The 18,087-nt window shown below is 52.6% G+C and overlaps 1 protein-coding gene across 3 annotated transcripts in view; it reads right to left on the bottom strand.

Moving 5' to 3' along the window:
• Positions 1–11,557: 11,557 nt before the first annotated feature.
• LOC138489520 (zinc finger protein 732-like) overlaps positions 11,558–18,087 on the bottom strand; it is a 298,978-nt gene continuing 292,448 nt past the window's right edge. For all 3 annotated transcript variants that reach the window (XM_069617265.1, XM_069617266.1, XM_069617264.1), the window contains one exon: positions 11,558–17,059. In XM_069617265.1, coding sequence (XP_069473366.1) covers positions 16,395–17,059 — 665 coding nt within the window. In that variant the 3' untranslated portion in view covers positions 11,558–16,394. The remainder of the gene's footprint in view (positions 17,060–18,087) is intronic.

Raw genomic sequence — 18,087 nt, forward strand, 5'->3', positions numbered from 1 at the left:
CAGATGTGTCACGGACAGGACTGGTGGCAGCTATCGTTTCTCTTGTGTTTTGAACACTTTTTTGCCATGTTATCCGCGCTTACCGCGTTTGGCACGAATAGGTGGCCTGGCTCCCAAAATGGCCATGCCACAAGGTTGTTTGTCCTGTCCGCTGACCGTCTTGCCCCTTCACCTTCCCCCAGGTCGAGCCGACCCGGGGCCGTCCTTATTTGGTCATGCACTTTCCCGCGAAACCCCAAAGCTTTCGCAGGCTTCTGCATGCCTTGTGTGTGCCTCCAGGACGTGGGCTGGGATGTCTGTTCCCAATACACATCCTGGGTGCCAGAGAGTCTAGAACGTCCTGAATTCCTGGGACCACTGTGGTCCGTGATAGGTCCACGTATGGTGTGAGTGTTTGTGAGCAGATCTCCCATTGGGTCCTCTCCATTTTGGCGCAAAGGGAACTCTGGATAAGAGGAGGCTGAAAACAACACTACCATGTCGATCTCCTGAGTTCACACCGAACAAGGGATAAGGAGCCAAGTATCCTGCAACAAGAAGCTTAGTCGAGGAACTGCTGGTGACCTGCTGAAGGTGTGGCACCCTGAGCCGCTGTCGCCCTGCTAGGCCCATCTGCACCTGATCGTCCTAGAAGGTCTGCGAAGGCGCTTCAACCCATTGGAATAGTGGGATCAACTATTCCCGGCACCTTTATCAAACCCTGCAAGTAAGCCTCTTCGGAAGTGCCCTGGGCCAACCAGTGGGCTGACCAGCTTACACAAGACGTTTTGCTCTGTCACCGCTGCTGTTTCGGGGAAGCCCTCGAAACTTGGTCTACTGATTGCTCTGCGTCCACGGCACCCTCACACCGAATTTCGTACACTTGGCATTCCTAGGTCTGAAGTGAGACGAGTGCGCCCGGACCAGAGTAAACGCGGTTGCCGTGTTGCCCTGCTGCGGTAACATACTGTGCATGTCCACTGCATTTGGGATACCCTCGACCCTGTATCCCGCTACACAGAATCTACACGGTGTCGAGCCGTCCTGATGATCGCAGCTGAACCTGCCAGCATCGTGAACTGAACTGGAGAAGTCTGGGTCTGCCTGCGTCGGGGACCGGTGAATAGTCCATACCCCAACCGGTGGCCCCTCGCGCAGGAGCCCATTTCTTTTAGACTGCTGTTGCGAAATAGCGACTCTATCCCGCACTCTCACCCTGCCTCTGCCCACAAGTGGAGACCTTGCTTGAGTAGTGGGGACTTGTTCTGCATCGCTTCATTCACCTTCCTGAACTGCCAGATACCCTTGAAGAGGCCCTCTTTTGTCCATTGGCACCAGTGCGTGCAGGTACTTTTGAGCATAAGGCTCCTCTCTTCGTAGGGCTCGGACTTCTTCCTAGTTAGGTGTATTTAGGATGTCGAACTGGGCCTAATGATTACTTGCACTGCCTGTTTTCCTCCCCATCTAGGTGGTCTACATATTACGTGCTCCTAACTCCTTAGACCCCTCGGTCTTGTATATATATTGTATTGATTGTGATGTGTTGGTTTACTTTAGTATTATTGTGATTCTTTGCTATGGTCGATGTTACAAAGGCCTTGTAATAAATGTGTATATATTTTTAATATAACACCTGTCTGGAGTAATTTGTAAGTGTCCTTGCTTTGTGTGCTCATTGCGGTCTTTGTCACCCTCACCCCTCTTGAGACTTAGTCTTGACCGCACTCCATCGCTACCCCGATTGGTCTGGCTTGTCCAGAGGTTACCCTGTTCCAAGAAACTAGGCTGGCCTTCTGAACCTCTGCCCCTCCAGGTCCGAGTTCAGAAATCCATCTTTACAAGGGCCCTGCTGAAAAATTCACATCTGCTGCAGCACGGCAGGAAGAGCGGAAAGCAGCCAATCGGCCTGCACGCCTCCATCTCCATGGCAAGCAGCCAATTGGCATGTACGCCTCCAGAGGCATTTCATGGGGTTCAGCACTGGTACATTGTCATAACGATTACATACATAGTACAAATAATGCTGCAAAAAGAAAAAATACTGAAACAAAGTAGTACAATTGTTTACAGACAATAATTTAGCTTAAAATGACAAACAATAACACATTTAATTTAAAATAAAAGCTATCAAAACAAAATAAATACCGATTTTGTTTGGAGCAGTACGGCCTACAGCAAGGGAGAGCAGGCTGTGGGGGGGGGGGCAAAGGGGGGAATACGGCTTACAGCACGGGAGTTGTGGCTGAGAAGTACTGCGGGCGGGGGGTGGGACGAGATTATGGCTTATAGTAAAGGAGGGTGGGCGAGAAGGGCTGCGGGTCGGGGGGGTCCACAGCCTATAGTAGGGGTGGGTGGGTGGTCCTAGAAGGGCTGCAGGTGGAGGGTACGGATTATAGTAAGGGAAGGCGGCTGAGAAGGACTGCGGGTGGGGGGTATGGCTTATAGCAAGGAAGGGCAGCCGAGAAGGGCTGCGGGTGGGGGGGGGGGGGTCCACAGCCTATAGTAGGGGTGGGTGGGTGGTCCTAGAAGGGCTGCAGGTGGAGGGTACAGCTTATAGCAAGGGAGGGCGGCCGAGAAGGGCTGTGGACGGGTGGGGGGTATGGCATATAGCAAGGGAGGGTAGCCGAGAAGGACTACAAGCGGGTGGGGTGTATGGCTTATAGCAAGGGAGGGCAGCCGAGAAGGACTACGAGCGGGTGGGGGGTATGGCTTATAGCAAGGGAGGGCAGCTGAGAAGGACTACGAGCGGGTGGGGGGTATGGCTTATAGCAAGGGAGGGCAGCCGAGAAGGACTACGAGCGGGTGGGGGGTATGGCTCATAACAAGGAAGGGCAGCCGAGAAGGGCTGCGGGTGGGGGGGGGGGGGGTCCACAGCCTATAGTAGGGGTGGGTGGGTGGTCCTAGAAGGGCTGCAGGTGGAGGGTACGGCTTATAGCAAGGGAGGGTGGCCGAGAAGGGCTGTGGAGGGTATGGCATATAGCAAGGGAGGGTAGCCGAGAAGGACTACAAGCGGGTGGGGGGTATGGTTTATAGCAAAGGAGGGCAGCCGAGAAGGACTATGAGCGGGTGGGGGGTATGGCTTATAGCAAGGGATGGCAGCTGAGAAGGACTACGAGCGGGTGGGGGGTATGGCTTATAGCAAGGGAGGGCAGCCGAGAAGGACTATGTGCGGGTGGGGGGTATGGCTTATAGCAAGGGAGGGCAGCCGAGAAGGACTACGAGCGGGTGGGGGGTATGGCTTATAGCAAGTGAGGGTGCCAGAGAAGGGCTGCAGGGGAAGGCCTATAGCAAGTGAGGGTGGCAGAGAAGGGCTGCGGGGGTACGGCTTGTAGGAAGTGAGGGTGGCAGAGAAGGGCTGTGGGTTGGGAGGGGGTCTCACGGCTAAGAGAGGGCAGCCGAGAAGGGCCAGGGTGTGGGGGGCCAACGTCCTATAGCAAGTGAGGGTGGCAGAGAAGGGCAGTAGGGTAAGGCCTATAGCAAGTGAGGGTGGCAGAGAAGGGCTGCGGGGGGAGGCCAATAGCAAGTGAGGGTGGCAGAGAAGGGCCGCAGCGGAAGGCCTATAACAAGTGAGGGTGGCAGAGAAGGGCTTCAGGGGGAGGCCTATAGTAAGTGAGGGTGGTAGAGAAGGGCTGCGGGCGGGGGTGGTACGGGGGTACGGCTTGTAGGAAGTGAGGGTGGCAGAGAAGGGCTGTGGGTTGGGAGGGGGGCACGGCTAAGAGACGGCAGCCGAGAAGGGCCAGGGTGTGGGGGGGCCAACGTCTTATAGCAAGTGAGGGTGGCAGAGAAGGGCTGCGGGGGGAGGCCAATAGCAAGTGAGGGTGGCAGAGAAGGGCTGCGGGGGAGGCCTATAGCAAGTGAGGGTGGCAGAGAAGGGCGGCGGGGGGAGGCCAATAGCAAGTGAGGGTGGCAGAGAAGGGCCGCAGCGGAAGGCCTATAGCAAGTGAGGGAGGCAGAGAAGGGCTGCAGGGGAAGGCCTATAGCAAGTGAGGGTGCCAGAGAAGGGCTGCAGGGGAAGGCCTATAGCAAGTGAGGGTGCCAGAGAAGGGCTGCAGGGGAAGGCCTATAGCAAGTGAGGGTGCCAGAGAAGGGCTGCAGGGGAAGGCCTATAGCAAGTGACGGTGGCAGAGAAGGGCTGCGGGGGGAGGCGAATAGCAAGTCAGGGTGGTAGAGAGGGGCTGCAGGGGAAGGCCTATAGCAAGTGACGTTGGCAGAGAAGGGCTGCAGGAGAAGGCCTATAGCAAGTGACGGTGGCAGAGAAGGGCTGCAGGGGAAGGCCTATAGCAAGTGACGGTGGCAGAGAAGGGCTGCAGGGGAAGGCCTATAGCAAGTGACGGTGGCAGAGAAGGGCTGCAGGAGAAGGCCTATAGCAAGTGAGGGTGGCAGAGAAGGGCTACAGAGGAAGGCCTATAGCAAGTGAGGGTGGCAGAGAAGGGCTGCGATGGGAAGGCCTATAGCAAGTGAGGGTGCCAGAGAAGGGCTGCGGGGGGGAGGCCTATAGCAAGTGAGGGTGGCAGAGAAGGGCTGTGGGGGGGAGGCCTATAGCAAGTGAGGGTGGCGGAGAAGGGCTGCAGGGGAAGGCCTATAGCAAGTGAGGGTGGCAGAGAAGGGCTGCGGGGGGAAGGCCTATAGCAAGTGAGGGTGGCAGAGAAGGGCTGCGGGCGGGGGTGGTATGGGGGTACGGCTTGTAGCAAGTGAGGGTGGAAGATAGGGCTGCGGGGGGGAGGACTATAGCAAGTGAGGGTGGCAGAGGGGGGAAGGCCTATAGCAAGTGAGGGTGGCAGGGAAGGGCTGCAGGGGAAGGCCTATAGCAAGTGAGGGTGGCAGGGAAGGGCTGCAGGGGAAGGCCTATAGCAAGTGAGGGTGCCACAGAAGGGCTGCAGGGGAAGGCCTATAGCAAGTGAGGGTGGCAGAGAAGGGCAGTAGGGTAAGGCCTATAGCAAGTGAGGGTGGCAGAGAAGGGCTGCGGGGGGAGGCCAATAGCAAGTGAGGGTGGCAGAGAAGGGCCGCAGCGGAAGGCCTATAGCAAGTGAGGGTGGCAGAGAAGGGCTTCAGGGGGAGGCCTATAGTAAGTGAGGGTGGTAGAGAAGGGCTGCGGGCGGGGGTGGTACGGGGGTACGGCTTGTAGGAAGTGAGGGTGGCAGAGAAGGGCTGTGGGTTGGGAGGGGGGGGCACGGCTAAGAGACGGCAGCCGAGAAGGGCCAGGGTGTGGGGGGGCCAACGTCTTATAGCAAGTGAGGGTGGCAGAGAAGGGCTGCGGGGGGAGGCCAATAGCAAGTGAGGGTGGCAGGGAAGGGCTGCGGGGGAGGCCTATAGCAAGTGAGGGTGGCAGAGAAGGGCTGCGGGGGGAGGCCAATAGCAAGTGAGGGTGGCAGAGAAGGGCCGCAGCGGAAGGCCTATAGCAAGTGAGGGAGGCAGAGAAGGGCTGCAGGGGAAGGCCTATAGCAAGTGAGGGTGCCAGAGAAGGGCTGCAGGGGAAGGCCTATAGCAAGTGAGGGTGCCAGAGAAGGGCTGCAGGGGAAGGCCTATAGCAAGTGACGGTGGCAGAGAAGGGCTGCAGGAGAAGGCCTATAGCAAGTGACGGTGGCAGAGAAGGGCTGCAGGGGGGAGGCCAATAGCAAGTCAGGGTGGTAGAGAAGGGCTGCAGGGGAAGGCCTATAGCAAGTGACGGTGGCAGAGAAGGGCTGCAGGAGAAGGCCTATAGCAAGTGAGGGTGGCAGAGAAGGGCTACAGAGGAAGGCCTATAGCAAGTGAGGGTGGCAGAGAAGGGCTGCGGTGGGAAGGCCTATAGCAAGTGAGGGTGCCAGAGAAGGGCTGCAGGGGGGAGGCCTATAGCAAGTGACGGTGGCAGAGAAGGGCTGCAGGGGAAGGCCTATAGCAAGTGACGGTGGCAGAGAAGGGCTGCAGGAGAAGGCCTATAGCAAGTGACGGTGGCAGAGAAGGGCTGCGGGGGGGAGGCCAATAGCAAGTCAGGGTGGCAGAGAAGGGCTGCAGGGGAAGGCCTATAGCAAGTGACGGTGGCAGAGAAGGGCTGCAGGAGAAGGCCTATAGCAAGTGAGGGTGGCAAAGAAGGGCTGCGGTGGGAAGGCCTATAGCAAGTGAGGGTGGCAGAGAAGGGCTGCGGTGGGAAGGCCTATAGCAAGTGAGGGTGCCAGAGAAGGGCTGCGGGGGGAGGCCTATAGCAAGTGAGGGTGGCGGAGAAGGGCTGCGGGGGGATGGCTTATAGCAAGTGAGGGTGGCGGAGAAGGGCTGCAGGGGAAGGCCTAAAGCAAGTGAGGGTGGCAGAGAAGGGCTGTGGGCGGGGGTGGTATAGGGGTACGGCTTGTAGCAAGTGAGGGTGGAAGAGGAGGGCCGCGGGGGGGAAGGCCTATAGCAAGTGAGGGTGGCAGAGAAGGGCTGTGGGGGGGAAGGCCTATAGCAAGTGAGGGTGCCAGAGAAGGGCTGCAGGGGAAGGCCTATAGCAAGTGAGGGTGGCAGAGAAGGGCTGCAGGGGAAGGCCCATAGCAAGTGAGGGTGGCAGAGAATGGCTGCGGGGGGAAGGCCTATAGCAAGTGAGGGTGGCAGAGAAGGGCTGCAGGGGAAGGCCTATAGCAAGTGAGGGTGGAAGAGAAGGGCTGCGGGGGGGGGCTATAGAAAGTGAGGGTGGCAGAGAAGGGCTGCGGGGGAAGGCCTATAGCAAGTGAGGGTGGCAGAGGGGGGGAGGCCTATAGCAAGTGAGGGTGGCAGGGAAGGGCTGCAGGGGAAGGCCTATAGCAAGTGAGGGTGCCACAGAAGGGCTGCAGGGGAAGGCCTATAGCAAGTGAGGGTGGCAGAGAAGGACCGGGGGGAAGGCCTATAGCAAGTGAGGGTGGCAGAGAAGGGCTGCGGGGGAAGGCCTACAGCAAGTGAGGGTGGGAGAGAAGGGCTGCGGGGGGAAGGCCTATAGCAAGTGAGGGTGGCAGAGAAGGGCTGCGGGGGGAAGGCCTATAGCAAGTGAGGGTGGCAGAGAAGGGCTGCGGGGGGAAGGCCTATAGCAAGTGAGGGAGGCAGAGAAGGGCTGCGGGGGGAAGGCCTATAGCAAGTGAGGGTGGCAGAGAAGGTCTGCAGGGGAGGGCCTATAGCAGGTGAGGGTGGCAGAGAAGGGCTGCAGGGGGAAGGCCTATAGCAAGTGAGGTTGCCAGGGAAGGGACGCAGGGGAAGGCCTATAGCAGGTGAGGGTGCCAGAGGAGGGCTGCAGGGGAAGGCCTATAGCAAGTGAGGGTGGCAGAGTAGGGCTGCGGGGGGAAGGCCTATAGCAAGTGAGGTTGCCAGAGAAGGGACGCAGGGGAAGGCCTATAGCAAGTGAGGGTGCCAGAGGAGGGCTGCAGGGGAAGGCCTATAGCAAGTGAGGGTGGCAGAGTAGGGCTGCGGGGGGAAGGACTATAGCAAGTGAGGGTGGCAGAGAAGGGCTGCAGGGGAAGGCCTATAGCAAGTGAGGTTGGCAGAGAAGGGCTACGGGGGAGGCCTATAGCAAGTGAGGGTGACAGAGAAGGGTTACAGGGGAAGGCCTATAGTAAGTGAGGGTGGCAGAGAAGTGACGCAGGGGAAGGCCTATAGCAAGTGAGGGTGCCAGAGGAGGGCTGCAGGGGAAGGCCTATAGCAAGTGAGGGTGGCAGAGTAGGGCTGCGGGGGGGAAGGACTATAGCAAGTGAGGGTGGCAGAGAAGGGCTGCAGGGGAAGGCTTATAGCAAGTGAGGTTGGCAGAGAAGGGCTACGGGGGAGGCCTATAGCAAGTGAGGGTGCCAGAGGAGGGCTGCAGGGGAAGGCCTATAGCAAGTGAGGGTGGCAGAGTAGGGCTGCGGGGGGAAGGACTATAGCAAGTGAGGGTGGCAGAGAAGGGCTGCAGGGGAAGGCCTATAGCAAGTGAGGTTGGCAGAGAAGGGCTACGGGGGAGGCCTATAGCAAGTGAGGGTGGCAGAGAAGGGCTGCAGGGGAAGGCCTATAGTAAGTGAGGGTGGCAGAGAAGTGACGCAGGGGAAGGCCTATAGCAAGTGAGGGTGCCAGAGGAGGGCTGCAGGGGAAGGCCTATAGCAAGTGAGGGTGGCAGAGAAGGTCTGCAGGGGAGGGCCTATAGCAGGTGAGGGTGGCAGAGAAGGGCTGCAGGGGGAAGGCCTATAGCAAGTGAGGTTGCCAGAGAAGGGACGCAGGGGAAGGCCTATAGCAAGTGAGGGTGCCAGAGGAGGGCTGCAGGGGAAGGCCTATAGCAAGTGAGGGTGCCAGAGGAGGGCTGCAGGGGAAGGCCTATAGCAAGTGAGGGTGGCAGAGTAGGGCTGCGGGGGGAAGGACTATAGCAAGTGAGGGTGGCAGAGAAGGGCTGCAGGGGAAGGCCTATAGCAAGTGAGGTTGGCAGAGAAGGGCTACGGGGGAGGCCTATAGCAAGTGAGGGTGCCAGAGGAGGGCTGCAGGGGAAGGCCTATAGCAAGTGAGGGTGGCAGAGTAGGGCTGCGGGGGGAAGGACTATAGCAAGTGAGGGTGGCAGAGAAGGGCTGCAGGGGAAGGCCTATAGCAAGTGAGGTTGGCAGAGAAGGGCTACGGGGGAGGCCTATAGCAAGTGAGGGTGACAGAGAAGGGCTACAGGGGAAGGCCTATAGTAAGTGAGGGTGGCAGAGAAGTGACGCAGGGGAAGGCCTATAGCAAGTGAGGGTGCCAGAGGAGGGCTGCAGGGGAAGGCCTATAGCAAGTGAGGGTGGCAGAGTAGGGCTGCGGGGGGAAGGACTATAGCAAGTGAGGGTGGCAGAGAAGGGCTGCAGGGGAAGGCCTATAGCAAGTGAGGTTGGCAGAGAAGGGCTACGGGGGAGGCCTATAGCAAGTGAGGGTGGCAGAGAAGGGCTGCAGGGGAAGGCCTATAGTAAGTGAGGGTGGCAGAGAAGTGACGCAGGGGAAGGCCTATAGCAAGTGAGGGTGCCAGAGGAGGGCTGCAGGGGAAGGCCTATAGCAAGTGAGGGTGGCAGAGTAGGGCTGCGGGGGGAAGGCCTATAGCAAGTGAGGGTGGCAGAGAAGGGCTGCAGGGGAAGGCCTATAGCAAGTGAGGGTGGCAGAGAAGGGCTGCAGGGGAAGGCCTATAGGAAGTGAGGGTGGCGGAGAAGGGCTGCGGGCGGAAGGCCTATAGCAAGTGAGGGTGGCAGAGAAGGGCTGCAGGGGAAGGCCTATAGCAAGTGAGGGTGGCAGAGAAGGGCTGCGGGGGGGAAGGCCTATAGCAAGTGAGGGAGGCAGAGAAGGGCTGCGGGGGGGAAGGCCTATAGCAAGTGAGGGTGGCAGAGAAGGGCTGCAGGGGAAGGCCTATAGCAAGTGAGGTTGCCAGAGAAGGGACGCAGGGGAAGGCCTATAGGAAGTGAGGGTGCCAGAGGAGGGCTGCAGGGGAAGGCCTATAGCAAGTGAGGGTGGCAGAGTAGGGCTGCGGGGGGAAGGCCTATAGCAAGTGAGGGTGGCAGAGAAGGACTGCAGGGGAAGGCCTATAGCAAGTGAGGTTGGCAGAGAAGGGCTACGGGGGAGGCCTATAGCAAGTGAGGGTGGCAGAGAAGGACTGCAGGGGAAGGCCTATAGCAAGTGAGGTTGGCAGAGAAGGGCTACGGGGGAGGCCTATAGCAAGTGAGGGTGACAGAGAAGGGCTACAGGGGAAGGCCTATAGCAAGTGAGGGTGGCAGAGAAGGGCTGCAGGGGAAGGCCTATAGCAAGTGAGGGTGCCAGAGAAGGGACGCAGGGGAAGGCCTATAGCAAGTGAGGGTGGCAGAGAAGGACCGCAGGGGAAGGCCTATAGCAAGTGAGGGTGGCAGAGGAGGGCTTTGGGGGGGAAGGCCTATAGCAAATGAGGGTGCCAGAGAAGGGCTGCAGGGGAAGGCCTATAGCAAGTGAGGGTGGCGGAGAAGGGCTGCAGGGGAAGGCCTATAGCAAGAGAGGGTGGCAGAGAAGGGCTGCGGGGGGGAGGCCTACAGGAAGTGAGGGTGGCAGAGAAGGGCTGCAGGGGAAGGTCTATAGCTAGTGAGGGTGGCAGAGAAGGGCTGCAGGGGATGGCCTATAGCAAGTGAGGGTGCCAGAGAAGGGTGAAGGGGGAAGGCCTATAGCAAGTGAGGGTGTCAGAGGAGGGCTGCAGGGGAAGGCCTATAGCAAGTGAGGGTGGCAGAGAAGGGCAACGGGGGGCGGCCTATAGCAAGTGAGGGTGACAGAGAAGGGCTACAGGGGAAGGCCTATAGCAAGTGAGGGTGGCAGAGAAGGGCTGCAGGGGAAGGCCTATAGCAAGTGAGGGTGGCAGAGAAGGGCTGCGGGGGGGAGGCCTATAGCAAGTGAGGGTGGCAGAGAAGGGCTGCGGGCAGGGTTTCACATCCTACCTTCCAGGATGGAAATAGGTTAAGTGCAAAGGAAGCAGAGCCGGTGTCTAAAGGGTGGGGGAGGGGGGATGGGGCAGCTTTGGCTAAAGTACCAAGTCAATTTGAAACCCACATTTTTAAAAAAAAGAAAATACATATATTTCCATTTTCCACAAAAAATACTACATTTCATTTTTCTACCTCATTTAGAAAAGTTTATTTTTATTGTTTACATTATATTTAATGTAAAAATAGTTATTGTTCCTCTTCTATGTGGGATGCTAGTCCCAGGGCAACGTTACACAGATCAATATATCTACCAATATTCTGATAATATTGACCATTGCCACAGCACATACGTCAAACTGACCCAGATTATCCTGGGGTAAAATTGAAGACGCCAGCAAGAATGCTTTGCACTCGCCCCTTCCTTCAGATCATAGGTAACGCTTGGAACTCTGAATAAAGGGAGTACTTATTTCAAGTTACTCTGGGGCTCATCAAATGTTCACTCCCTGCACAACAAACGTGCATTTACACATTTCAGTTCATTTAAATAAAAAGATACTTTTCTTGTTTTATGATTTTACACGAATCATGAAAGTCATCCTGATGGATATAACAGTCACACGAACAGCAAAAACAGCTCTGTGGTGTGATCACCAATTCCTTACAGTCCGGGGTGTGTGAAGAGGCGGGACTTCTCAATCGGAAATCATTTCAATACAGGAGGATAGCTCAGGGTCAACGCACTCGTGTTGGAAACAAGACGATGTGGAGCAACACAGGTTCAATCCCCGGGTCCGCGCTTAGAAACGTCTGGGTATGAAGCTTGTTATAAAAAAACCCATTATAATTATAGTATATAATTACAGGGGAAACTGGCAAAAGTGGCACTGTGCAAGAAAGGACCTTGAGAAAGCAGGGGCTGGGTAGGCCTGGACTGTGCAAAAGGGAGGTGTGGCTCTAAAAGCCAATGTTGCTAGACTCATCGGACAGCCATTTGGTAGGGCCTGTGAGTTAAAAGAGGGAACGCAAAGACTCAATGACACTATAAAGCCAAAGACGTGGGGGAACAATTGAGCAAAATGTTTAACATTACAAAAGTTAAAGGATCAGATTACACGGGGTGAAAGAAGGGTCACATGTGCAGAATGGAACGTTGCTGTGAGTGTGACTGCAAAGACAGCAACACATTCACAAAGGTCAACAGGTCAATAGCAGATCTGTGGGCACCGAAATGTGGGATTAGAATCATGGAAAATTAAACACAAATGCACTAGGAATTTATTGGATACATCTAGTCACACACTCATTAAAATAATACTTACACACTTACACATTGTGGATTCCTGCTACTGACTCTCTAAGTATATTGTTTCCCACTTTGGCTTAAGGTGGTTCATCACGTCCCACAGAACTCCTGCTACAACACAACTTAGAATATAAACATGGAAATTAGGTTTTAAAATGCATAAGTGTAGTTTTTTCAGATTGGAGAACAGGCTTGCATCGATGTCCATTTGCTTGCTGAATGCACTGGCAAAAATTAAATGTCCTGTATTGGCAGGATAACAGCTATTCAAATGTAGCTTCTTCGCCTGTGATATCTATTTCAGGAGCAGTCAGAACCAATAACATCTAAGTGAAAGTCTTCAAGTATATATGTATGTATATATATATATATATATATATATATATATATATATATATATATATATATATATATATATATATATATGAAGAAGACCCATCAGGGCAGCTGGATCAGCCCTGGTGGCAGCTCCGACAAGAGGAGGATTGGCTTTGCCCAATATTTCATAGTAGCTCTGCTCTGTGCTCCTGGGTGGAGTCATCTCTTGGAACCTTACTTCTCAGGACCTGAGATGGTTGGAACGTAAACAATCAGCCAGTCCCTCCTGAACCATGGTAGGAAATGGTTGGAACTCTCTTGGCTCCGGATGAGGCTTTTCAGAGCCCATGAAAGCCATGAAGGTCAATGTTTGGTACTAGGGCAGAGCTAGAAGAAAGAATAGGCTCCCGACTTTTCCATCTGTCCTAAATTCAGCGTTTCATAATTCCTACTTCTCACTGGGTCCCATTGCTGGACAGTTTTTCAAGTGAAGGTAGATTACAGTGGCTAAGGGAACTCCTCCTAAAGGACCCCATAAGACACTGGAAGTTGATAGCATGTCTTTTCCCTGAAAACAAGCATTTTAGAAACTGTCAACTGTAGCAATGGGTTTGGCGCCTGTGTTGGGCCAGAATGGAGGTATAGCAGGAGCCTAACTTTCAGCTCTGTAAATCTTTTGCCGGTCAGTGATAAGTGACCATGGAATTTAAAGTCCAAAACATCTCGAGATCTGCAGATTGTAGAATACATCTGGAGATCTGCAGATTGTAGAAAACATCTGGAGATCTGCATATTTTAGAACACACCTGGAGATCTGCAGAATGTAGAATACATCTGGGGATCTGCAGATTGTAGAACACATCTGGAGATCTGCAGATTACAGTTAGCCGACATAGAGAAGCCACTACATTGGAGAATCCGTCTTCTTACTGTCCTGTTAATCATTCTCTACAGAAGACTGAAAGGCAACAGTCTGGGACAGACCAGCAACTGATGGAACATCAGGCAATAAAATATGAGGACAGCCCTGCAAGTATCGACTGATGGAACAGCGGGCAGTATTATATGAGGACAGACCTGCAAATATCGACTGATGGAACAGCAGGCAGTATTATATGAGGATAGACCTGCAAGTATCGACTGATGGAACAGCGGGCAGTATTATATGAGGATAGACCTGCAAATATCGACTGATGGAACAGCAGGCAGTATTATATGAGGATAGACCTGCAAATATCGACTGATGGAACAGCGGGCAGTATTATATGAGGATAGACCTGCAAATATCGACTGATGGAACAGCGGGCAGTATTATATGAGGATAGACCTGCAAATATCGACTGATGGAACAGCGGGCAGTATTATATGAGGATAGACCTGCAAATATCGACTGATGGAACAGCAGGCAGTATTATATGAGGACAGACCTGCAAATATCGACTGATGGAACAGCAGGCAGTATTATATGAGGACAGACCTGCAATTATCGACTGATGGAACAGCGGGCAGTATTATATGAGGACAGACCTGCAATTATCGACTGATGGAACAGCGGGCAGTATTATATGAGGACAGACCTGCAAATATCGACTGATGGAACAGCGGGCAGTATTATATGAGGACAGACCTGCAATTATCGACTGATGGAACAGCGGGCAGTATTATATGAGGACAGACCTGCAAATATCGACTGATGGAACAGCGGGCAGTATTATATGAGGACAGACCTGCAAATATCGACTGATGGAACAGCAGGCAGTATTATATGAGGACAGACCTGCAAATATCGACTGATGGAACAGCAGGCAGTATTATATGAGGATAGACCTGCAAATATCGACTGATGGAACAGCAGGCAGTATTATATGAGGACAGACCTGCAAATATCGACTGATGGAACAGCAGGCAGTATTATATGAGGATAGACCTGCAAATATCGACTGATGGAACAGCAGGCAGTATTATATGGGCGAGGGCTGTGAAACGTTCAAAGTGGACACAGCTCAAAGAAGACTCAAATGATGCTTTTGGTGGGACCTTCCTCCTGTAGGTAAAGCCAGCACAGCTTCCACTCTGTTGGTGAGGCCTCCTAGCAAGAGGTTGACTGGTTCGTATGCAATGGGAATCCAGAATGATGCAGCCATACTGGAAAGAGTTGCTCTCGCGTATTGAAGCCATCCCACCGAATCGTATTGCTGCTGGGAGATGGGTAACCAAATGAAATGTTTTTGGATGAACAGGTATTCTTCATTCTTGATAATCCATTCTTTAGTTACAGCTTGACTGCTGCAAATAATTGGGAGTCACCTTGTCCAGGGCTCCTGGCAGGTGGAAGGAAGGTCCACCTTGAGTCAGGGGACGTTACCATTGGGTCAGCTCTCACTAGTCCCTCAGAGTGTTGGCATGTGGAAGGAAAGTCCACCTTGACACAGGGGAAGTTACCACTAGGTCAGCTCTCACTAGTCCCTCAGGTGCCTGGCATGTGCAAGAAAGGTCCCCCATGAGTCAGAGGACGTTACCATTGGGTCAGCTCTCACTAGTCTCTCAGATGCCTGGCATGTGGAAGGAAGTTCCCCTTGAGTCAGGGGACGTCAGCATTGGGTCAGCTCTCACTAGTCCCTCAGATTCCTGGCATGTGTAAGGAAGGTCCCCCTTGAGTCAGGGGACGTCAGCATTGGGTGAGCTCTCACTAGTCCCTCGGATTCCTTGCATGTGGAAGGAAGGTCCCACTTCAGTCAGCTCTCACTAGTCCCTCAGATTCCTGGCATGTGTAAGGAAGGTCTCTCTTGAGTCAGGGGATGTTACCATTGGGTCAGCTCTCACTAGTCCCTGAGATTCCTGGCATGTATAAGGAAGGTCTCCCTTGAGTCAGGGGATGTTACCATTGGGTCAGCTCTCACTAGTCCCTGAGATTCCTGGCATGTGTAAGGAAGGTCTCCCTTGAGTCAGGGGATGTTACCATTGGGTCAGCTCTCACTAGTCCCTCAGATGCCTGGCATGTGCAAGGAAGGTCCCCCATGAGTCAGAGGACGCTACCATTGGGTCAGCTCACACTAGTCCCTCAGATGCCTGGCATGTGGAAGGAAGTTCTCCTTGAGTCAGGGGACGTCGGCATTGGGTCAGCTCTCACTAGTCCCTCAGATTTCTGGCATGTGTAAGGAAGGTCCCCCTTGAGTCAGGGGACGTCAGCATTGGGTCAGCTCTCACTAGTCCCTCAGATTCCTTGCATGTGGAAGGAAGGTCCCACTTCAGTCAGCTCTCTCTAGTCCCTGAGATTCCTGGCATGTAGAAGGAAGGTCTCCCTTGAGTCAGGGGACGTTAGCATTGGGTCAACTCTCACTAGTCCCTTGGATTCCTGGCAGGTGCTGTTCTTACTACTTGCACTTTGGAAAGTATGCCTTTTTTTTCTGGAATGTGTACAGTCATGCACACAGGCAGATCTCAAAGGTATTTTCCACATTGCACCCTTGTGAGTATTTCAGGACCTGGCATTTCATAATTCTCTCCCTCACTATTACTGAACAATCCCTGGGAGACCACTATGCCTTTATGATCCAAGGGATAATCATGTTTCTTTGTCTCACACGGATTTCTGGAAAAGTAATCCTGTGTGATTACAGCAACATCACTTCCTGAATATCTGTTGAACTCTGAATCCTTGTAGCTCAGTTAGACGGGCAAGCTCAAGTGTTTAAAGAACCATCCATCTATCCATCCATGGCCATGAAAGGCATCATTTCATGCACAGTCCTCTGTCCTGGGCATCTAGAATAGCTCCTTACATTACAGAAATCCTTATGGCTCAGACCATGGTTTTAATTCCAGATAATTGATTGTGTTTTGTAACAATTAGTTCAAATGTCCAGCATAATCCTGGATTCGCCCTCCCCTCTTTTGCCCTAAGCTAGTTTATTAAATCTGAACAGAGCAACATCAACATGAATTTCTTGCACACATTCGATGAATGAGGTGTTCTCCGCTGTGCTAATAATTTGCATTGATTTTGCGGTGAGACTGTAAATAATAGTTGTTTTGGATGTGAGATTATTTTTACACTCCGTCAGAAGCGGTCTAGGACGTTACTGCTGACGGATACACACAGGGATTGCATTTGCTCATTGAGAGGCAATTCATTGATCCACCATTGTGTTTCTCCTAATTTCCTGAAATGTTCATACATTCTGTATACCATTACATTTCATACAGTCGATCTGTATATTGTGACTCACTTACTTCTGCATGCAATAGTTTATCTCAAAGGTGTAGCCAATGAAATCCTAGTCTAGCTTTCAATACGTATAATAGGAGTTTGCTGTTCGTATAGGGTTTGTTGCATGTGGCTATGCTAAGCTAGGTGCCACTGCGGTTTGGGCTGGACCGGTTTCTGCTGTTTTGCTAATTTGATAATCTATCTTTTCCTCGTTGGTATGGTTATTTAATAACGCTTTGTTTTCTCTCGGTTCTCAGATATCATGTCGGGATAAGTGGTGCTTTCTCCGATGGTGGTTAAGGTTACTCTTCCAGGGGAAGCTTTTCTCACACTCTGTGCATTTATATGGCTTCTCTCCACTATGTATTCGTATATGCCCATTTAGGATATCCTTCCTACTGAATCTTTTGTGACAGAGAGGGCACACGTGGGGCTTCTCACCTGTATGTGTTTTATAATGCTTGAGGAGTTGGGTCTCTTGAAAAAAGCTTTTCCAACAAAGGGCACAGGAATACCCAGACACTGCTGTGTGCGTTTTCATATGTCTAAGGAGCTGCCTCTTTAGGCTGTAGCTCTTATTGCACTGAGTACATGCGAACGGTGTCAGACTGTGCTGTGAGCTTAGTAGAGCATTTATGTTACTCCTGCGTTCAGTCTCCGATATCCTTGCTCTGGGCTTTCCCTGATGTCCCCCGGAACTCTCTGCAATGCATAAACCACTTTGGCTTGGAGAAATCTTCTCGGCTCTCAGTTCCTGGTAGCTTTGAGGCCGTGGCTGGCTTCTAAAGCGGAGGCCCTTGTATGAGCTGTGGAGCACCCTGCTGGTCCTTCCCTGGAAAGCAGAGACATACGTCGACGGGGACTTGGTACACTGTATGGACTCGACAACTTTCTCCTGAATTTCCATGCTTCCACCACCTGTTGGAATGAAACGAGAATCAGTGATAAGCTGACAAAATATTCTCTGAAGCTATTATTTCTTGTTGATGTGTGGCAGCAGGTATTCTCCTATGCTATTACTTCCTGTTGATGTGTGGCAGCAGGTATTCTCCTGAGCTATTACTTCGTGTCGATGTGTGGCTGCAGGTATTCTACTAAACTATTACTTGCTGTTGATGTGTGGCAGCAGGCATTCTCCTAAACTATTACTTGCTGTTGATGTGTGGCAGCAGGCATTCTCCTAAACTATTACTTGCTGTTGATGTGTGGCAGCAGGTATTCTCCTAAGCCATTACTTCCTGTTGATGTGTGGCAGCAGGTTTTCTCCTAAACTATTACTTCGTGTTGGTGTGTGGCAGCAGGTATTCTCCTAAGCTATTACTTCGTGTTGGTGTGTGGCAGCAGGCATTCTCCTAAGGTATTAATTCGTGTTGATGTGTGGCAGCAGGTATTCTCCTAAACTATTACTTTGTGTTGATGTGTGGCAGCAGGTATTCTCCTAAGCTATTACTTCCGGTTGATGTGTGGCACCAGGTATTCTCCTAAGCTATTAATTCGTGTTGATGTGTGGCAGCAGGTATTCGCCTAAGCTATTACTTCCTGTTGATGTGTGGCAGAAGGTATTCTCCTAAGCTATTACTTCCTGTTGATGTGTGGCAGCAGGTATTCTCCTAAGCTATAACTTCCTGTTGATGTGTGGCAGCAGCTATTCTCCTAAGCTATTACTTCCTGTTGATGTGTGGCAGCAGTAAGAGTATATTTAAAAACAAGAATATGAACACATTTGGTGTATATAGCATTTTAAATTGTGCCAATTCTTTTTTTATGTAACATGATTAATTGTATGGTATTTAGGATGGGTTCGCAAGTTTGCTTTCACAATTGCTAACGTGTTCACAAGAAACATGAGCAGACCCATTTTATGGCCCTTTCATGATATAAGATATCAACAAGAGGACTGGGATAGAGGGAGAGAGAAGAGATATTAACGGCTAAATACCAAAGTG

The sequence above is a fragment of the Ambystoma mexicanum genome, chromosome 9 (genome assembly GCF_040938575.1).
Source record: "Ambystoma mexicanum isolate Mex_15411 chromosome 9, UKY_AmexF1_1, whole genome shotgun sequence".
NCBI lineage: Eukaryota > Metazoa > Chordata > Amphibia > Caudata > Ambystomatidae > Ambystoma > Ambystoma mexicanum.